Raw genomic sequence first — 23,588 nt, 5'->3', positions numbered from 1 at the left:
TACTCTCTGTCAATTACCTCCCAACCAATTAACAATCCATTCACAAGGTTACCTCCAATTCTGTGTGTTTTCATTTTTGCTAATAATCTCTTGTGTGGAACCTTATCAAATACCTTCTGGAAGTCTATATAGACAACATCCATAGACACTCTCCTAACCACCATGGTAGTGACCTCCTTTTAAAAAAAATGCAACTAATTTGGTTAGACATGACCTACCCTTCACAAATGCATGCTGACTCTTTGATCTGCTCATACTTGTCCAAGTGCTCAATTACTCTATTTCAGGTGATAGGAGAAGTTACTGGACTCTATCAGGTCAATTCTTCTCTCTTCCTGGTGTTTGTTTATTCCATTGCTGAACTGTTAGTACTGTTAATAGCATTAAATATTTACTAGTCTAACACTATTGTACTGCTACAAAAACAGAAAATGCTGGAAATACACAGTAGCCCCGATTTGAACCGAACATGCCTGACACGAATGGGGCCTGTTCGGGTCAGATGCCCGATTTACACCCTGCCTGGTTTTACGCTCCGTTGACGTCAATGGAGCCAAAAATGGGGTGGGGTGTAAATTTGGCATCTGACCTGAACGTCTTCATGCCAGGCGTGTAGGGTTAAAATTGGGCCTAGTGTGCCTACTAGCATCTGAATTGAGAAAAACAGGTTACACTTTAGTTGGTGATCTTTCAGTTCTGACAAAGGGTCTCCATTTGAAAAATTAATCATCATTTCAGATGCTGACAGGGCTGCTGTGCATTTTCAGCATGCATTTATTTTGGTTTCTTTCATTGTATTGCTGCTCCGCTGCTTTCAAAATTTGGTGCATATTTTTACACTAAGTAACCTCTATTTTCAAGGGGCAGGTGCAGGTCTGTAGTATTCTACTTTTAACATCTTTATTTACTGTAATTTGGATGTAATAATCAAAAGCAGAATAATAGTGTAAATGTTACTCTGAAATATTCCAAAAGTTAAATTTAGATTTAGCCAATGTCGTGATGCAGCTTTTGGCTGCTGGCAAAACCTGTATGGGGGTAAGAGAAGAATTTCCTGAACTTACCCTTCCAACAAAAAAAAAGTTAGTATTCAGTTGCAGAATGTAGAAAAACCATTTTGATCAGATTGTGTGATTAGGTGGACTATTCGGGTCTATTCATAATGGCATGCGTTATTTCTGAAGGCATTAAAGTTGAATTGAATGGATATCGGTGTGAAATTGACCTTGATAGATGCAGTTAAGTGAAACACAAAATTGCTTTGTAGTTTTTTTTAATCAGTGCTTCATATGGTGATTTTTTAAAAAATAATTTGTATACTTTGCAAGGTTACAGTTACCAAATTTAAATTTACAAATGTACTTTATGTTCAGGACAAAAGTTTTTGATTTCAGATTAATTGGGTCCGTTTATCTCTCATTTGGGTTCCGCTCAATCAAAATGATGGAATAAAAACATTTAAATTCTGATCGCGTGGGTAATTCGTTATTTACGCCACCTATGGATCATTTAATGCGTTCTTTATATCGCATACTTTAAAATAATCCATGATCTGGCTGTGAACAGCAGACCAAGTGTACTGCCTGCCACAGTTTCATATTTTCATTTGTACACTTGCCACCTAAAGTTTAGAATTATACTATTTCCCAAAATCTAAGGTCAAAAGTCTCCTGAAATGGCTTACTACTTTGATTTAAGTTGCTCTAGAGCAACACTGCTGCTTTTGGGTTTAACGTAACTTGATTTTATTGTGGTAGAACATTGCTACCTTTGTAACCATACAAAAGAACAAGGAATTTTTGGGAGTGGAGTGGAAAAGATGGTCAATATATTTAAAAGGGAAAGAAAATCTTGGAAGGTACTTTTTATTCAAAAATAGTTAATTTTATTACTGGCATGGAGACTGTGACAAAGGTGAAGCATTTTCATCTGAGATTTAACTTTGTTTCTTCAATTCTGCATTAATACACCAGCGGTTAAAAACCAGCTTCACTCACAGAAATCATGTCCCATCTTAACTTGATACATTGTTGAGACAATTAATCAGTTGTCGTTAGGTAGTGACTTGAGGGAGGAGCTACGCTATTCAGTTCAAATACAAACATGCTGTGTGATTTGTTGAGATATATATATATATATATATATATATATAGCTGTTTGAACTTAAGACAGTTACTTAAGTTCTGCATGGCCCTAGTTACTGTTTCAGAGAGATTTACCAGATTGCTTTTTTCAAACCATTGAGTCTACCTGGGAATTTCAGTGAAGCAAGAGTTGTCTTAAAACTGAATCTGTTTCATACTTCTTAAGAGTGTCAGCTTACCAGATACCTCCGTAGTTGGTTAGAAATAGGAAAGAAAAAGAATAAGAGTGTATAAAATTGTGTATAAAGTTATGTACCATTTATTATTTCCATAACAATGAGGAGTTGGCTAAGCTTAGCTACTGTAAAATATGTTATCCTGCTACAGTTTGCTTCTTCTGTTGCAGTTTTAATAAATTTGTTTGGCAAGTGAAGTCTAAAATCAGGTCTGGTGTAGAGTTACCCTGCTGCTTTTTGAAGACAAGAAGGATCCCATGAAGACACAGGATTGAACCATTAGTTAAAATAATCTTATGAGAAAACATTTTCTGTTATGTTATTTTGGGCACAGAATGTAGTTCGCCCTGAGTCCGCACGGCCGTTGTCGGGGTCTGAAGGGATTCATTTGTGAGCCGTGCTTGAAGCTCAATGGAGGCTGCCATTCTCTCCACCGCAGACACTCCCGCATTTACCTGCGCCACTATTGCAGACAGTTCCACACTTCCCTGTGTCATCAGTCCACTAGTGCTGGAGGTGGATTCCTCCATCCTCACCGCTATTGTGGACAGCATGCGTGGCACGCCTTCCAGTACCTCGCAACTGTGCTGCTATCCTTCACTCATTCTCCTTTTAAAGGATGGCCCCCGGGGTTCAGCTTCTGCGTCCAGCTGAGTAGAGGCTGGACAGGAGTGTGCCCACCGACGCGGACTCTCCACAGCTGCCCCTGTCACCAGTGTCTGCTCATGCTCACTTGTGTGTGGTGACTCACCAGGTGCCAACCCAACTAACTAACTAGTAGGACGCACCGAGGTGTGAGTATCTGCACTGGTGCATGGCTCACTAAGATGTGACAGTGCGCCCTCAGAGGCTGGGAGCTCGTCTGAGGAATTGCCCTCTCCTGTCACTTCAGTCGTTGAAGGGCCTGTAAGAGAACAGAAGGCAATATTAAGAATCATCACAGATGTAATGTTGCAATGAGCATACTGAGGTGTTCAACATGCCAATCATCAATTCATGTTGTGTGTGATGAATGTTAAAGTTCTGTCACCAGTCGTTTGTGGGGTGCCAGTCTCGGCATCCCTGAGGGACAGGCACTCGATGGTGCGGCTGATCTCCCAGGCCTGCTCTTCTGCCTCTGTGAGAACCAATATTTGTTGTGACCCCCTTCCAGTCCTTGCTCTCTCCTACAAGGGGAGAAAGTACAGACGTGTGAGTGAGTGAGGGTGAAGTGGTCAGCCGGTGAATGCATTTCTTTGGGTGAGCTGACCGTGAAAGAGATGCATCAGAGGGTGACTATCAGACAGATATATCACATTGGATCAGGATTGGGGTAAGTGGTAGTGGTGGCTTCACAAATGGGGAGGTGAGGAAGTGCTCAGAAAGTGAAGTGTAAGTTGACAATAAGCCTTAAGTGGGTGTGAAGAATGATGTGATGGAATAGTCTTGGCAGGGCAGAATATGAGCGGGGTGGGGAATGATGTGCACCACAAAGCCACAACGCCACAACAGCCTCATGCACATTTTTAGTGACATACATTGTTACAGATGCTCCACAAATTATAATGCAGTTTATACAGTTGAATGTTGAAACTACTTTCTTGTTGGGACCAGAAATCAAATGTCAAACTCATGGACCATGCTCAATCTTTTTTAAAAGTACCTGTTCTTTGTCTTGTATTAGTAAGATGAGAGCAAATTAATTTTATGTTCTTTGGTACTTTATGCAGTGATCTGCCCCAAATGTTGCTTTAATGCTGTCTTGTTACTAGTGCTAGAAGCAACATTGATACCAATTGGGTAGAGTTACCCTGCTGCTTTTTGAAGACAAGAAGGATCCCTTGAAGACGCAGGATTGGACCATTAGCTAAAATAATCTTAGGAGAAAACATTTTCTGTTATGTTATTTTGGGCACAGAATGTAGTTCGCCCTGAGTCCGCACGACTGTTGTCAGGGCCTGAAGGGATTCATTTGTGAGCCGTGCTTGAAGCTCAATGGAGGCTGCCATTCTCTCCACCGCAGACACTCCCGCACTTACCTGCGCCACTATTGCAGACATTTCCACGCTTCCCTGTGTCACCAGTCCACTAATGCTGGAGGTGGACTCCTCCATCCTCACCGCTATTGTAGAGAGTGTGCGTGGCACGTCTTCCAGTACCTCGCAACTGTGCTGCTATCCCTCGATCATTCTTCTTTTAAAGGATGGCCCCCGGGGTTCAGCATCAGTGTGCAGCTGAGTAGAGGCTGGACAGGAGTGCGTCCACCGATGCGGACTCTCCACAGCTGCCCCTGTCACCAATGTCTGCTCGTGCACACTTGTGTGTGGTGACTCACCACGTGCCAACCCAACTAACTGACTACTAGGATGCACTGAGGTATGAGTATCTGCACTGGCGCATCGCTCACTAAGATGTGACAGTGCATCCTCAGAGACCGGGAGCTCCTCTGAGGAATCGCCTAGGGTTTACACCATCGTCTGGCACCAATTGCATTTTGTGATGCCGTAAAAGAATAGTCGTCCTCATTGGTTTTATGTTGAGGGTTCTACCGTCGTCTCTTTCTCCACTCTTTCCCCGCACCGCCCCCCCCTCCCCCAAAAAAAATCCAGAGATCTCTCTGGTATGAAAATTCACTTACAATGGGGTTGAGGGAGTATTGTGCATATAACGTTTTTAAAATATGTTGGAATTGTGATTATCTTTTGAGATGCAGCTGATTAACTTGACATTTTCTTTAATGTTGAGTGGATTTAAGCCTCTGGATAGAAGTCCCAAGCGCCATTTACCAATGCACACACTGTTTTCCCTCTAGTGCACTGCAAGGTCAGTAAGTTTGTTGCTAGCTATCAACAGCAGACGCTAGAGGACTTTATATGGAAACCAGGAAAGGATGCTCGATAGAGTGTCTGTGGGAATATTGGCTGAAAACCATAAAACTACTTCTCCAAAAGACTACAGTTTGGTAGGGGATGTGGAAGGGTCCTTGAGACAAGAATGGAAACTTAAGGCTGTATTTATAGTTTATCTACTCTACTCTTTTTATTAGACATTCCTTAAACATCGAGAAATGTATGTTGAATACCTTCTGATTTAGATTATGGGAAAATCACTTTTAAAAAGAAAAGTCTAGCACTTTGCTTATATAGATAACTAAATTTGGTGTAGGTCTAACTAGTCTGCTTCAGTTAGATCCACCAGTGCAGACTGGCTGGTATTTGAAATATGCCCATCTGCATTTAAATGACTTGTTCTTAAACAATCAGATTAAGAAGTAGCTACTTTGGTGAGAATATCACTGTAATGGAATGGAAAGTTCATTTGAACTCTAATATTAGCCTCTGTGGTTTTAAAGTTGCTTTGGAAAATTCCTTCTAAATGATCACAAGCTGTGAATGGGAAAGATTTATTTAACTTCAGCCATACAGTATCTGCAGGAATTTTTAAATGCCAGTCATGTTCCTGGGAAACCAGATGTTAAACTTTTTTTTTGATAACTTTAATTTTTATGTGTGTATTGAATAGGTTTTAGTCACAAATTCGGTATTGCTGAGCTAATTTAATATGTTTGGCTTCTGACATCAGAATCTTGACATTTGTGTTCGTGGGAAACCAAAGAGGGCAGCACAGTACATTGCAAAAGTGGAGCTTCATTAGAAATACTATTTTAAGCTTCATCTTTATTTGAGCACATCTTTTATAATGATTTTTGTAAAAGATTAAAAAAATATTCTTCCCAGTATCCTCCAATCTCATGCCACCAGCTGTGGAGGAGATTTTCTTTGGTGTGTATAACAAAATTGTTTGTTTATGAAGAATTAATAATTTTGTTACCCACTGCACACAGGGAATCTTTTCTCACTGTACCTTGATTGAGAGAAATTGGAGGGAAACTGCTCCCAAGTCTCTGCCGATGCCATTCCCTTGTTAGGTTTAAGGAAGTGCATAAAAATGGTTCCACGTGATACTCAGCATGGTTTTCTCCAGCATTTAAGAAGTTTAGGAGGTCCTATACTAAAGTATAACAAAATATCCTCATTTAGGAAATATGTTTGCTATCTATGGAATATTAGATTGACTTTCCAGCAAATTATGTGTCGATGATTTTGCTTACCTGCCCCTTTTCTTCAGTCTTCCCACCCCGGGTAATTTCTTGGTCATGCTCAAGATCTCCACTAACGTAACTGGTCATCAGTTGGGAAATCTCAGGTGAAAGCACCTGTCCTACCATTATGCAGAGATACCTTCTGCCATTAAGTGCAGTTTCACAAGAATTTTCATGTCATTATTGATGCAGGGTGTGCATCTCCACTCTTGTGAAAAATAAACCATTACAATGTTTGGTGTGACATAAAGGTGGCCAGGCATGAAATTAAAAGCAGACAAATGTTTCATTAACCCTGTTATTGTGAGAATGTGGCTATGTAGTAATTATTTGGTTTTGCAGTCCTTCTCGGTCAGAGTCTGGGATTCTTAAGACGTCAGGATAAAGAGCAAATTTTAGAAAATGCACTAATACAATTATGTTCCAAAAAATTAAGGGGTAGAATGTTGTGCTTTAAGCATTAATTTGTGAAGCTCCACATGATAATAAAATGGCACAATATTGCTGTAAAAGGCATTGTGTGTTCTGCTAATTCGCCACAATCTTAAATAATAGATTGATATCTAAGGTTATTGGTATCTTTGTTGTCATGTATTATCCCGGTGAATAGAGAGAGGCTGATAATTGCAACATGTGTAGAAGTTACTTGGCATGAAATTGTGAAGTTTCAATCCAGTGATAAAGTATAGTGTTGCACAAATCCATTCTTCCTATTCATGATGCCTTTGGAGCAGAACTATATGATGTTCTATAAGGGGAGCTCCGCACAATGCATTGGCTTTCAATAGCGCTGTTAAAGCATAAAACTCCATAATGAAGGTGGTTGTGTTGCACTGGTAAGTGTACAGATATGTTTTTGTTAACATTTGAGAGCATTTCAATATAATACCCTTCCTCTTTTAAATTTTGTTCACGAGACTAGATTAAAAATATATATTTTTAGTCCTGTTGACTTATTTCAGCAACTGCTGTATTAATGCTTAAAAAGTGTGTGAGTATTGTAGTTTAAGTGCTGTACAAGTCATCTGGTGTTCCTTCTGCTACAATCTATAGTGCTGAAATTGAAGACTTAGTTTTGCCAAATATCTGATATAGTTATTGACTGACTTTCTGAAATTAAGAGGCACTGTATTGTTTAATAATCATTTAATCAAAACGGGTATTTATTAAGATTTATCCTGATGCCAGTAAATGGATTGAAGCAACCTTTTACTTTGTATGGTTACCGATTTCAAGTCCATAATCTGCTCTTGGCTATGGATGGCAATGTATAGTGGTTATTTGTGGGTTAGCCTAACATTGCAAAATTTAATTTTGGGGGTGCCCTGAACAATGAAAAATAATATATAATCTTAAAAAGACATTTTTACTCAATATTTAGACTTAATGCTATTTTATTTTTGGAGCATAAAAGTAGCTTTTTGCAATCTTCCTCCTTGGTAAGAAAGCATTATAGTTTAGCCCTTGGACACCTCTACTTGCAGCGTATTTTACTCCTATCAATCCCAATGGCGAACCCAAGTGTAAATGCTTGTTAAGACTGGGATGTGAACAGTACTCTCTTAGTCGATTTATGATACAGGTTTGGACTACCCAAATAAAACCCAATGTGGTTTGCATTATTTTGAGGGGTAAGAAATACTATGGTACAGAGTGGTAATAACTTTTCACTGGCATGTATGATTGATTCATTTGTTGATGTGTATTCAATTTGACTGCATATTTTAAAAACTAAGCTCTGATGTTTGCAATACTCTGTGTGGCTTCAAGAGCAGTGTAATGCTGGGGGCGGGGGGCTATAAAAGTTTTAAAAATCTAAAACCTGCCTCCAACCCACTAACTTCCTGTTTTTATGGGGCGGGCGACCAATCCGCTCTTAGGAGGTGGGGGGGGGGTCAGTCAGTAAAAGCCATTTTTTGTATATGACCCCCAAGGGCCGGGATTGCCGGCCTTCTACTTCATGCCAGGTGAGACGAGGCGAGAAGGCCTGAAACTGCAGGTAGGTGCCTTTTATAGCACAGCTTGTGGGCCCGGAGGAGCAGGAGTGCTTCCCCCAGGCTCAACAAACCTACCTGTGGAACCCCCCCCACCACGATCTCCAACCACCACCCCCACCGATGACCGCCACCGCCCTCCCCTCCCCCCCACCTAACACTTACCATTTCATGTCCTCCTCCTTCCTCCTCTCCCGTCTGACTGAGGTCAGTCTGTCAATCAGGCTGGCCTGTCGGGCAGGAAACCGTCAAAAATAAATAAACCTTGTCCTTGCATCAAAATCATAAGGACGTCCGGGAAACCCTTCCACCTGCACCCCCCCCCCCCCCCCCGATAAAATCATGCCCCATGTCTTCCATAACCTGTCCAATGTCTTCACAGCATCAGTCGTACCCAAATGCCAGCATAGCAACCAAATCACCATGTCTGAGATGTATTTGCATAAATTTAAAGCCTGCATCTCGTATGTCTTCAGCTCTTTGTTTCAGGAAACATTAAACACCTAAATTTCTCATTATATAAACACAGCGCCGGAAAAGTCCCAGTGTGATGGCATACATTTACACTGTATATTGAGTAAACTTGAAAGAACTGTTGTAAGTTTTAAATGCAAGTTTAATATATTTTAGTAAGCTTGGCTCAACCGTAACCTTCACTCCAGGACTTGAGTACATAATCAAGGCTGATACTTCATTGATTTACTGAGGGAGTGCTACATTGTCGGAGGTGCTGTCTTTTAGATGAGAGGTTGACCAAGGTCCTGTCTGCCTGCTCAGGTGGGTGTAAAAGATCCAATGGTACTATTCAGGGAAGAACAGGGAGGCCTTGGCCAACACTCACCCCTCAACCAACACCACCAAAGCAGATTAACAGGTCATTTATCTCATTGGGATCTTGTGTGCAAATTGACTGCCATGTTTGCCTGCATAAGTGATTGCACTTCAAAAGTAATTTATTGGCTGTGAAACACTTTGGGACATCCTAGGGAGGTGAAAGGCTCTATATAAATACAAGTTCTTAATTTTTTTAAATTAGGAATTCAGTCACCTAATTCACCCTATGTAATCTCTGTCGTATGAGGAGGGAAATTGAGTATCACTCAAGTTTCAAAATTATGGTTAATCGAAGAGATGTAGGTAGAGATGTTTTGACTAAGACCAAAATGGAAGAACAATAGGACATGATTAGAAACTGAGAGCCTTGATTTAAATGTAGGAACATAGGAACAGGAGTAGGCCATTCAACCTCTTGAGCCTGCTCCACCACTCATTTAGATCATGGCTGATCTGTCACTCAACACTATTTACCCGCCATAGCTCCATATCCCTTGATATCCTTATCTAACAAAAATCTATCCATCCCAGTCTTGAAAACTCCAACTGTCCCAGCATCCACAGTCTTTTGGAGGAGAGAATTCCAGACTTCTACTATCCATTGTGTGAAAAAGTGCTTCCTGATTTCACTTTTAAATGGCCTGTCTCTAATTTAAAGATAGTGTCTCCTCGTTCTTGATTCTCCCACCAGAAGAAATAGTTTTTCTGTATCTACCCTATTGAACCCTTTTAACATTTTAAACACCTTGATCAGATCACCCCTCAATCTTCTATATTCGAGGGTATACAAGCCAAGTTTATGCAACCTGCCGTCATAATTTAACCCTCCAAGCTCCAGTATCATTTTGGTGAATCTGCGCTGCACCCCTTTGAAGGTCAGTATATCCTTCCTGAGGTGCAGTGCCGAAACTGAACGTAGTACTCCAGATGGGGTCTGACCAAGGCTCTATACAACTGAAGCATAACTTCCTCCCCTTTGTAATCCAGTCCCTTTAAATAAAGGCCATAGCTTTTAGCCTTAGTGCAAATAATGACCTTAAAGTTAATTCATCAATTTATGGTATGAACTGGCACCTATTGCAGTAAAAAATGAATCCATTGAAGCACTCAAATATTGAATCAGTTCCTTATCAACAAGGAATGGATGGATCTTTAGGTTAGGAAAATGATTTAAAATTGATCAGGTCCTGCAAAAGATAAGCTTGAGTAGTCTTTTCGCATGCCTGTGTTCCTAAGATGTTGCAGACATATTGCTATTTCACTGCCTCCTCTGAATAGATGGAAAACAAAGGGTTTTCCAGGGACTTCACCACTAAACAGATCTTCAGTATTACTTAATAAATGCAATGGCAAAAAAAGTCGTCACAAAAAAGTAGCACATGAATGGGACATTGTTATTGTAATATGCAGACTAGTAAAATGGGGGGAGGGATCTGGTGAAAATAACAAGACTGAGGATAAAAGAAATAGGAGATGAGAGAAAAGGTCAGGCCATGGTACAGTATAAGGGTAACATAAACGGTCAGGGATCAGATACAATTATAGAACATAAGTATAAAATGATTGTTAAAAATAAAGTGAGTGGAATGATTAATAAAAACAAATTAAATTGCCTGTACAGCAATGTGCATCCAAACAAGGCAGTAATTTGTAATGAGGAGCCAGATGTTGTAGGGATAACTGAAACATGGCTGTATAAAGAACAGGACTGGCAATTAAATATTGCAGGATATAACTTATTTAGAAAGGATAGAGAAGGGAGAAGGGGAGTGGGAGTTGTACTAATTAGAGATAACATAATGGCAGTAGAAAAAAAGGTCCATAACTAACATTAAGATAGAAACAGAATCCACATGGATTGAGATAAAGGATGAGAATAGGGGTATTCTGCAGACCACCAAATAGTGGAAGGGAAGTGGAAGAAGAAATGTGTAAGCAAATCTATGAAATGAGTAAAAGACATAGGATAATAATCATGGGAGATTTCAACTACCCCCAAATAGACTGGCAAGAAAAGGTAGGCAAAGGGGATAAGGGAATGGAACTTTTACAGTGTGTTCAGGACTTCTTTCTTACCCAGTATGTAAGAAGCCCATCAAGAGAGGAATCACTGCTGGATCTAGTAATGGGAAATGAACCAGCACAGATAAGAGACGTAAGTGTAGGGGAAAATCTAGGCAATAGCGACCACAACAGATTTAAGATAAAGATTGAGAAAGACATAAGTAAGACAAAGACCAAAGTAATAGATTGGAAAAAAAGCTAATTTTATGAGAATGCGAATGGAACTAGGGAAATTAAACTGGAAAAAAAAAATGACAGACAAAGAAATAGTACACCAGTAGGAAATATTTAAAAAGGTGATCAATAAAGTTCAGGAGAAATATATTCCACTAAAAAACAAGAACAAACTAGCCAATAATGAAAGACCATGGATGAATAAAGAGATGAGTAAAATTCAAACTAAAGAAAAAGGCATACACTACATACATAGACAATAAAGGAGCGGATGACAAAAGGGAATATGAAGATGTTAGAAAAGAAGTCATAGAAACAATTAGGAAAGCAAAGAGGAACTTTGAAATTAACTTATCAAGAAACATAAAAAGAAATAGTAAAGTGTTCTAGAGACACATAAATAACACAAGAAAAATCAGGATAGGGATAGGGCCACTAAGGGTTGCACAGGTAATGACAGCAAAATGGCAGATATATTGCATAATTACTTTGCCTAAGTGCTTACCAGGGACAAATAACGTGGACATGACATTAGAAGAGGAGATCAAAAAAGATATTAAGACATTTAAGATAGAAAGGGGGGAGATAATTGATAAACTAATCAAACTTTAGAGAAGATAAAACCCCTGGTCTGGATGGATTGCATCTGTGCATATTAAAAGAAGTTAGGGAAGAGACATTACATATCTCTATTTACATATATATATATATAAAAAATTATTAGAAAAGGGAATAGTGCCAGAGGACTGGCAGACAGCTAATGTGATTCCTATATTTAAAAAGGGAAATAGAATAAGTCCAGGGAACTATAGACCAGTTATCTTAACATCGGTGGTAGGAAAGATAATGGAATCTTTACTCAAAGATGTTAAAGAAAAACATCTAGAAACCGAAAATGTAAGAGTAGTCAGCACGAATTTCAAAAGGGGCGGCCATGCTTGTACAACCTTTATTGAATTCTTTGAAGAAGTAACAGAAATACATAATATATGATATGTAATATATTTGGATTTTCAAAAGTCCTTTGATAAGGTACCGCATAGTAAACCCATGACTAAGGTCAGAGCATGTGGAGTCAGGGGACAAGTAGCAGAATGGATAGCAAGCTGGCTACAAAACAGAAAATGGAGACTAGGTATAAAGGGTAGTTACTCAGACTGGCAAAAGGTGGGAAGTGCTGTTCCACAAGAGTCGGTGTTAGGACCCACTACTGTTCACTATTTGCATATAGGATTTGGACTCTGGAATCAGAAGTACAATTTCAAATTTGCAGACGACACCAAATTGGGGGTTATATTTAATACTGAAGAGGACTATGACAAAGTACAAAAGACATCAATTAACTTGTAGAATGGGTGTGTAATTGACAGTTAATAAGGCCATTAAAAAAGCAAACTAAGCCCTGGGGTTCATTTCTAGAGGGAAAATATTGAAAAGCAGAAAAATTATGTTAAACTTGTATAGAACCTTGTTTAGATCACACTTGGAGTACTGTGCACTGTTCTGGTCTCCATATTACAAAAAGAATATAGAGGCACTGGAGAAGGTGCAAAAAAGATTAACAGGCTGATGCCAGAACTGAGAGGTTATACCCATCGGGAAAGATTGAACAGGCTGAGGCTCTTTTCTGTAGACGAGAAGGCTGAGGGGTGACCTTCTAGAGGTCTTTAACATTATGAAAGGGTTTGATAGGGTAGATATAGAGAAGATATTTCCGCTTTAGGGGGAAACAAAAACTACGGGTCATAAATGTAAGATAGTCACTAATAAATCCAATAGGGAATTCAGGAGAAACTTCTTTACCAGAGTGTGGTTAGAATGTGGAACTCACTACCACATGGAGTAGTTGAAGCGAATAGCATAGATGTATTTAAGGGGAAGCTAGATAAACACGAGGGAGAAAGGAATAGAGGGTTATACTGATAGTTAGATGAAGAGGGGTGGGAGGAGGCTCGTGTGGAGCAAAAACACTGGCATAGACCAGTTGGGCTGAATGATCTGTTTCTAGTCTGTACATTCGATGTAATTCTATGTGATGATGCTTTGAATAAAAAATAATTGATAAATGATGCTTGGAGATGAAAATTACAAGCATTACTCTTTTTGCATGTTCCTGAAACGTAAAATACAAGTTTAAGTGATCTGCTTCTCATTCAGCCATACTGTAGCTTTAACATGCATGACTGAGTGACTATGTAACTCCCATTTACTGAAGTCGCAAATGAGTTGTTTAAGTCCTGTAGTATACTCTGTGTCCTAATCTCACACATGCCATTTCATTTGCCCTTCTGCCATTTTTCTCTCCCCTCCTTACTGGACATCATCCCCTTCCTGGGTTTTGTTCCATGAGTGGGTGGCACCCTTCAGTATTTTGCATAAGTAGCCATTCTTCATGTGTGAGGCCAGACAACATCATAAATAAAACCTACCAGACATAGCATATTTAAATAAAATGGCACATTTTGACGCCCCAATGGCTCAGCTAACTAACCTGTTTTGGTGGGGGGGGGGGCAGTGATCATAGCTCAGCTTGATTCTGTCATTACATTATCCACATATACACACACTTTCAGAAGGGGTAGTTGGAAAAATCCGCGACAGGATGCATAATAGTTTTAGCTGCCCCTCACTCTTGAGGTGCTGAAGCCAATTGTGGACACCCTCCTGCCAACTCAATTGAGATCAGTCAACTTGACCCAGACCAAAATTAAACCTATGACTTTTCATGGCTTGACTACTTGCTCCCATAGTCAGCTGAGCCATTGGGGAGCCAAAAATATGCCATTTTATTTAAATGTGCTGTGTCTTGTAGATTTTATTTCTTATGTTGGAAACAGGTTTTCATTTGTATATATTTCTTTAGAACAGCAGACTCAATTTTTATATTCAGTTTCTTATGGAAAGTGTATCTGTACTTAACTTTAACCACAAAGATTATTTAATTGTCAATAATATATAGTGGATTTATTAACAATAATTCATGAGTCACTGCTGGAGTTTTGAATATTTGGGGAATTGCAGAAAATAGTTACATGACCATCTTTCCTCGCTCATGAATTATGTGACCACTTGGAACCCATGTTGTGTCTACATTAACTAAATTTAATGCTGTGAAGTTTTGTACACCGTTTGAAAATATGAGTTGTAAGTATGCAAATTAGAGATCTGTCTGCTTCAAATCATGAAAGAGTCTATATTTTTCATTATTTCTTTGGAATTTTGATAGCTGGCCAGCTTGTGACCATTTTAAACTTGCTGGAAGCAGCCTTCCTGTTTTTGTGTGTATGTATATGAAATGCACATTTGGTGTCTTGTGCAGATGTCATTTTAAAGGCAGGTGAGTTGCCTCTTATGGGTGCATTGCATAATGAGTGTTTGATGCAAAATTTATCCAGGCATTAGTAACGGTTAATATTGATCAAAGGGCCATTAATTAGTTGTTGTTGGCTTTTGCAATTTTCCCACTGGGGGTCCTTAGCTGTGCCTTGAAGCCCTGGCACGGAAAGCCCATCACTTTCTCTGAGAGGTGTATTATATTAAGAAAACCTGCAAGGTAGTTTCCATGTGCCTTTGAAACCTAAGTGTGATTGACAGCTTTATTTAATTGTAAGATACCCATTTGATCTTCAAAGCAAAGAAGGGATATTACTGTGGCCCTATATTGAGGATTCGTCATTGAATTTCTGCACGTTCTTTCTGGAGCTGGTGCAATTCTCTGTAAATATCTAATTTTATATATAAATTGCATCATAGATATTGGCCCAAAACACTACAGAAAATGGACAGAATAGCACATATTGCAGGCTAAGTGACAAAGCATGATTTATCTACCTGCTGTTGTTTTTATTTTTGCTTCTGCTAACTTAATTTCTTAATAAATGATTAATAGTTGTAACCCAGGGTATATAATCTGACAGAATTTATTTTCCGTCCGATGGAGAGCTGTGAAATTATCGTTTATAGACTGGTAAAAGGGTTATTCACTTGGGGGTTGCTACCTTTCAAATTGCTTCATGTCTGGGGCCAAGTTTCGATTTATAGGCAGTGTGGGGGAATATATCCTTTGTGCTGGTACAAAAAAAAATCTGGAGAGTGCTTGAATTTTAACAATACGTATAGATTGAATGGAATTGAATTAGCACAGGGAAATATGAAAAGGGATCTGGAAGCAATAGGTGGACACATAATTTTCATTGGTAGTAATAAAAGGAGCAGATGGTAACATTTGATGCTAAGCTTAAATCATTTATTTCAATAATTGATTTATGGGCAATTGCTGAGGGAGTTTGATTCTGTACAGACACAAATATTTTTCTGTTGACTGTTAGATGAAACCTGTCCAGCTGCCTCAAAATAATGTATATTATTCATATCTTGTTATGTATCACTTATCCGTTAGATCTTTTGAAATGATATCTAAGGAATTCATGCTATGGTTTTAAATCTGCTCTGTTAAGTAGGTAAAGACTGCTTAATTTATGTACAGTAAGGTCTCTCAAACAGCAAATAAATAAACAACCAGATAATGTGTTTTTCATGGTGTTGGTTGAGGGGGAGAATGTTGGCTTGGACACAGCCAGCAAACGGGTGAGGTCTTGGTTTAACATCTCATCTGAAAGACTGCTCCCCCCACATTGCAACATTCCGTCAGCACTGAACTGGAGTGCCAGCTTAGATTGTGCTCAAGTTTTTTCAGAGAGTAGTTGCAGTCTGGAACTCGCTCCCCCAAAAGGCTGTGAATGCTTGATCAATAGCAATTTTGTTGTACTTTCTATCAAACTTTTATTTCTGTACAGCTGTTGCCCTCTGATAAGTTGTCATGAAAGTTGTGGTGAGGTTAGCATGCCAACATCACTTGTTTGTTGGCAGAAGCAGCATTTGCAATTGACAGGTGGTGATGCTGCTTTCCAGAGTGACCATTAGCAGTACTAAGCCTCAAAAACATTTGTTTTGTGGTGATTTTTCCTCTTTGAAAATGGTTAAGATATAGTGCCATTGGCACATTATGTTGTACTTTTTACTCTGGATTACAAATGTTTCATTTTCTCAGGCAATGTATATCTCAAAGTATTTCATCTATATAGGTTATAAAATTATCATCATTAATGGAAACCAGAATTTTAAAGTATTGTACCTGATCCTTTCATAAGTGAATAATCACCATGCCGTGAAATTTACCGGGAATTTTCAGGAGCTCTTTTTTTCTAATTGCACAATTTTTCAAACAAACTTGAAATTAAACATTTACTGAATTGTAGCAATTCACACTGACTTGTAATTTGTTAGATTGTTAAAATAAAAGAAGGCATGAAACACATCAACAGAACACCAAATGTGCATGAAATGTTAGCAGTCTGAATTGGCCTATAAACAGAGATATTTAATCCTGGTAATTTATTCCACTAATGGTGGGGAAATGGTTTCAGTTCAGTTAGCCAAAATGAATATTACATCAAATTATATAAAAAGCACAACACGGAAACATGCTGTCAAGCCCAAACAGTCCGCGTGTTAGTGTTTATCCTCCAGATGAGCAGTAGTCCTAGTCCTATGCAGGACAGGGCAGGAAATCGGACATGAATTTAGATTTGAGGTTAGGATCAGATCAGCCATGATCTTATTGAATGGCGGAGCAGGCTCGAGGGGCCGATTGGCCTACTCCTGCTCCTAGTTCTTATGTTCTATGCACCCACCCTATTCCCATATTCTTTTATCCTCCCTTCCTTCAACCACCTAACTAACCTATTCTTAAAAGTTGACGTGGTTTCTACTTCAGTCACTAATTCTGTAAGTGCATTCCACAGCCTCACAACCCTCTATGTAAAAAGAAAAATTCTCCTGGTCTCTGTCCTAAATATCTTGCATTTAATCTTTTTTTGTTCCCTCATTTTAGACGTATTCTCATTCTTTTTATAGCCGTTTCCATTTGAGGTGCTGCTCTTAATGTAAAGCTGAACCCCCAAATCCCTCTGCTCTTCCACGTCACCCAGCCTCCCTGCGTTCAACATATAATATTTTTTTTTAACCAAAATGCACCACCTCACATTTAATGACATTGAATTCCATCTGCCACTTTTTAGTCTATTCCACCATCTTATCAACGTTCCCTTGCAGCTTCCTTTGGTCCTCAGAATATTTGGTATGCCTCCTATTTTTGTATCATCTGCAGATTTGGACACAACTCAGCCCTAAATCCAAATCATTGATATACACAGTGAACAGAAGTGGTCCCAGAACAGAACCCTGTGGGATACTGCTTCCAACTTCTCTGAGAAACTGCCCTTATATCCTACTGTTTCCTCCTTTCTAATCAGTTTTAATCCAATTTGCTACCCTTCCTCTAATTCCACACCATTTTATCTTCTCCAACCATCTCATGTATGGTATCTGATCAAAGGCTTTCTCAAAGTCTATGTGTACCACATTCATAGTTTTATGGTGGAAGGAGGAAAATACAATCAGGTTTGTCGAGCATAATATTCCTTTCTTAATCCATATTGGCTACTTCTAATTTTCTCTTCATCTAACTATTTAGTAATTTCACCTTCAATTAAATATTCCAAAATGTTCCCTACGACATGTTAAACTAATTACCCAAGTTACCTGTTTTTGAAAATGGGTATTATATTGGCCACTCTCCAATCCTACAGCACACATCCATCAATAGAACTCTGAAATGTAATTTCTAGGGCCTCCACTATTTCTTCCCCCATTTCCCTCAGGATTCTTGGATGTATCCTGGCCCTTTGAGAAATTAGTTAAACTAAACAAGCTCAAATATTTTCCTTTCATTTATCATAATATCTTTCATCTTGCTTTTAACCACTTCAGGATTTACCTCCTGCCCAATATCCTGTCAATGAATTGGGCTGCAGTTTGGTGAATTTGTACAAGAGCATGTTTGTATCTGTATATATGGATGATTAGTCCTTCAGGTATGCATATGCTATGCTTCACTATTTATCTTGCCTTCAAGAATACAGTAATTATTCAAAGAAAATGGTTTGAATTTAACGTCTGTTGCTTAATTTTCCTTGATCAAGTTTTTATGCAATGTTGCTATATTTCAAATCTAATTTCTCCATGTCCGATGCCCATCTTGTTCATATTCAGATAAGTTTTACAGATGAGTTCTGTTAATAGATTGGGCTGCAGTTTGGTGAATTTGTACAAGAACATGTTTCGGTATGTACATATGAGTAAACATAGTCCTTCAGGTATGCATATACTGTGCTTCACTTTTTATCATGCCTTCAAAAATCACCTTGGTTTACATTAATTTTTCTCTCTTCCCTCCACCCTCTGTAGGTAAATCCCATCTGGCAATAGTACAGAGAGTGAACAATGAAGGAGAGGGGGATCCATTTTACGAGGTGCTAGGTATCGTCACACTAGAGGATGTAATTGAAGAAATTATCAAATCAGAAATCTTGGATGAAACCGATTTATATAGTGAGTGTTCACAGCATAATACATGTGCTATACAGGATCTTGCAAAAATTTGTGTGGAATAATAATTGAATCTAGTTCCATGTTTCCTTTTAAGGAGAAGGACTTGAGGGTAAATGAAATATACAGTGTGCAACTAGTTCCATTGCCACAAACATTTTGAAATTTTATAGTTAAACCACTGTAGATGTTGCACGACTCTGCCCTTGTACTTCATGGAAAATTATAGCGCTGCAAAAGGAGAAAAGAAGGGTTCACTCTCCATTTAAGTATCCTATACACACCATAGAAGGAAAGCCTAGCTTGGTTGGTTTTGGGACAATGTGTGATTAACATGCGCACAAAACTCATAGGTAGTGCAACAAGCTATCTCCTACTCTCATGTTCTGTAAACCCTGGACCTGTGCAACTGTGCTGCTTTAGACCAATCACATGATCTCCAGGCATCCACGTAAAAAAGAGCCATAAAACCAGAAGAAAACAAAAGGAGCTCAAGGGAGCTGAGGCAAAATGTTTGGAACTTTGACGATTTCAACTGTGTAGCTGTTTGGCAGGTCAGCTGGTACTGACCTGTGTAATAATGGGTTAAAAGGGTGTTTGCTTTAATTGGGGCCTGATTTCACTGGGGAGCTATTAAAGCTTTGTATTTAGTCTCCCATGGAGGCAGGTTTTGTTTCTTTAGTGTTGCTGATGTGAGTTAACCAATTGGGAAGTCTAGAAATTGTGAAAGTCCAATTTATAATTTTAATGAGAAACTTAGTCATTCAGATTAAACTAATCGGGAAAAATACTTGATAAAGTGGGAAATTTGATGAGGAACCACCTTAACCCCAAAACCTCTAGTTAGTGCTGAATGTTTCAAATTCCACCAGAGGAATTGGGAAGAGGATGAATCTTTTAATCAGTTTTTGAATGAATTCAAGATACTATCCAAAAACTGACAATTTGGTGCATTTTTGGATGACAAATTTGTACTTGGGCTCTTCATATGCAGTTTGGGAAAAAATTTCCAGTAGAAGCTGATTAAACATTGAATCAAAAGAATTTGACGTTGCCTTGAATACGGAGACTGTAGATAAATGAGTGAATGTGTTCCAACAGCGAATAAAATGAGACCAGAACCACAAAATGGGAAAATGAATAATGATGGATGCGATCAGTGTAATGCGATTGAGCATAGAAAGTGTTCCGGTTTAACTGGAAACGTGAAACCTGGATAAAGGAATTCTTAAAGAATGAGGATTCACGTGTAAAACAGATAGAAAAAAAAATGTAATTTAAGTGGAAAATTAATAGCAGTAAAAAAAAACACATTGCTCAAGATTAGCAGTAAGGAAAGGAAAGTTTCTGACTCCAGTTGTGAAACTACATCTACTAGGAGAAAGGAGTGGTCAATTTGTACTCTGAAATCAGAAGCGAAACCTGAAATTCTTATGCTATTGATAATTGGGAATTAAAATTTGGAAATGGGATGAGAAACAGGCATTCCATTATCCATTTTACAAGAGATGCTTTTTGTAAGAAATTGAAAGTTACACTATAGGACAGTGATGCCCAAGAGACAATCAATAGGCCAAATGTGGCCTGTTAGCTTTTCTTGATCCAGCCTGTGAAGCTGTTGTCATTTCTCCTCTTCTTTGCACTTGTGTATAAAGCTGGCTCCAGCACCTTCAAGCTGCTTAAAATCTACCAGTCGGCATAGCCTATTCCATTCCTCAAGGCTTGACAGTTTAAAAGAGTTGAAACATTCTTCCTGTTCCTTGAGCTTCATTAGAGCTCCAGCCAGGTCTCTTACACTACCATGTTCAGAGAGAAATGTCTTTTGCAGTGGGGATTATAATCTTGAAGATAATATCCTCTAAAGATATACAGCGACCAAAAAGGGGAGGAGGGAACAGAAGAAAGAGGGAGAGAGGCATGCGCACACCCTGAACACGGTGCGGCGGGGGTGGGGTGGGAGAGAGAAGAGAGACAGACCAGAAAAAACAGGAGTAGGAAGATAAAGAACAAGTAGAATCAGGTTTTGAGGGAGGGGTGAGGAGGATGGGTGGTCTTGCTTTTTTGTTAATAGGGGCTTGCTTATTCCATAATCATAAATGTCCATTCACTGGTTTTGACACATGTATCTGGCCCCAGCTCCAAAACGTTAGAATATGACTAATTTCATGTCATTATAAAGGACAGTTGGTGCCTTTTGTTAGAAAATGTCATGTATCTGATGTGAAGATCAGATCCTGGCTTTTGTATAATTTAATTGGATGAAATTGGATATCTTCTAAAAAGTTATGTTGGCCGAAAGATCAAGAGCTGGAAAAGGACTCAAGGATTGAAAAGTTAAAAATAAAGAAGGATGCAATGCTAAAATTCTTTAAACCAAGATCTGTAATATATGCTTTAAAAATAATTCTGATGAGCCGAAAGGACTAGAAGGGCTTGGGGTTATTGAGAACATAGAGTACTCAGAGTGGGGCACACACATGGTTCCAGTGATAAAACTAATAGAAGTTTTGAAATTTATTGTGACTAACCATTAATCAGGATATAAAAGTCCCTCAATATCCAGTGCTGAAGCCTGAAGAGCTATTTGCTCAGTTAAGTGGAGGACAGAAATATTTTTAAGATCTTCCCCGGGCTTATCAGCAAGTATTGCACAAACTTTGGATCACTATGTCATCATCAATATTCAAAGCTTTATAGTAGTGTATTCATTTACCTTTTGGTGTTATGTCAAGCCCCGCTACATTCCAAGTCGCTGTGGATAAAAATTCTCAAAGATACATGTAGGATTTAAACTGAATAATTTGATTGACAAATCAGCAGAACTTTGGAAACTATTATTCAGTTTTTTTTTAGATGATTATGGCATAAAACTTGAGATCAAAGTGTTCCTTCATGCAAACCTCTTCACTATGTGAGATCTGTTGATGCTGCAGGTGATAGTACTAATGGTTTGTCTTGGCTACCATTAAAGGGTATAAAATCTCAGAAGTAGTAATGCTATCATGGAGGTTGCTACTTTTTGGCAAGTGAGGTTACTGTTTTGAACATTTGAACACCATTAAGTTACAACAGCTTCCAGTATCATTAAGTAAAATTCTTCAAGCTACATTCAGACAAATTTTGGATACAAATTTTACATTTTCCACTAAGAGACTGTCCAGAAGAGAATGGTCTAATGGTGGAAATGAAACTATGTTGAAGGATGAATTAACTGTAGAAAAGGCCTTCTCTGTGAAGTGTTCCAGTTCAGTAATAGGGCCAATTATTCATATTATTGCATGAAAGCCTTTCCGTAATACGTGTTCGGAGGCCAAGTTTGAATTCTGATGTTGACCAGACAGTATGAGATTGCTTTGACAAGATGGACAATCAATCTCGCCTGTTACAAGTCCTATTAATCACTCTATTTAGCCCTCACAACCTGGGCATCTGGTCAGTATTGATTTGGCCATCAGTTTAAAATTTTTTTCCTACGGTGGATGCTAGATCTAAGTGATCTGATGTCGCTCTTGCCTTATCCATAACCACCAGTGCTACGATTAAAACATTGAGTATTGTGTTGTTCATCTCGCAGTTTACCACAAAACTGAGTTTACACTATGACCTCAGTTTGCATCCCAAGAATATGCAGGATTTATGATATGGTGGAATACGACACATCTTATCTTCACCTTATCAACTCAGTTCAAATTGAGAAGTGGAACATTTTGTTAGAACTTTCAAATAGGTGATGAAGTCAATGAAATCCGAGTCAGGTACGGTGATCCAGAAGAAATCCTCTTTTCTATTAATCACATTGAACTACGCCGCATAGCACTTCTAAATGCACATTCCTAAATTATCGGGTAGACAGCAGCACAGTTGTACCTGGTTAGGTTAATTAGACCTATCTTTGGTGATGATATTTGAAGACAGACGGGCCACATCAGCAGGAAAAAGAACACATTCTCTGAAAATTGGAGATCCAGTTTTGGTTCGTGATTACAGGAATAAGTTGCGATTGTTAAGCCACTGAAATCATAATTTGAAAGAACTGTGACTTAATTTGGAGAAGGTGTATTGATCAAAAGGGGAGCAAAATTTATCGGTCACCTAAAGTATTTTCTTATCCATCTATGTGGCCACTTGTGAATCATCAGGAAAGCCTATCTGTACTGAGCAATGTCTCTGATAACTCGATAGACAAGGCTGTAACTAAAGAAAAGTTTGGGGCTCTATCAAAGCTAGTTGAAGAAACTGGGATGTCACTAGCTGAAAAATACTGACGTTCCACTTCACATAAGGTCTGAATTAAGCTCACCACAAGATCGCGAAGAACATAGATCTCCTCAACACCAAAGATTTAAACCCAAAGGACATTGAAAGTATATACACATTTTAAATATGACTGGATACAGAGGATCTATGTACTATATTATCCCGATGCTGATAAAATTAATTTAGTATGTTTCAGGGAAATTATTTTTTTCAAACTGTTGAGGTAGTTATTGAGTTGTCTTGATCTTAAGACAACTAAGTTAGTGCCAAGCAATTGGTCTTGTGGCAACACAGTCTTTCTGCCTCTGGACTGGTTTGCAGTTATGTTGGTATATGTGGCAACCATTTTGCACACAAGAAGATTCCACAAATAGCAGAGAGATAAAATTGCCTATTAATCTGTTTGGTGGTACTG

The 23,588-nt window shown here is 38.7% G+C and overlaps 1 protein-coding gene across 5 annotated transcripts in view; it reads left to right on the top strand.

The window, feature by feature from the left end:
* Window positions 1-23,588, top strand: part of LOC137339956 (metal transporter CNNM2-like) — a 190,561-nt gene that overhangs the window by 125,448 nt on the left and 41,525 nt on the right. For all 5 annotated transcript variants that reach the window (XM_068002062.1, XM_068002061.1, XM_068002064.1 and 2 more), the window contains one exon: window positions 18,776-18,919. In XM_068002062.1, coding sequence (XP_067858163.1) covers window positions 18,776-18,919 — 144 coding nt within the window. The remainder of the gene's footprint in view (window positions 1-18,775; window positions 18,920-23,588) is intronic.

Source organism: Heptranchias perlo, chromosome 21 (genome assembly GCF_035084215.1).
Source record: "Heptranchias perlo isolate sHepPer1 chromosome 21, sHepPer1.hap1, whole genome shotgun sequence".
NCBI lineage: Eukaryota > Metazoa > Chordata > Chondrichthyes > Hexanchiformes > Hexanchidae > Heptranchias > Heptranchias perlo.
The sequence above is the reverse complement of the archived record's forward strand: the minus strand, read 5'-3'. Positions and strand labels throughout refer to the sequence as shown.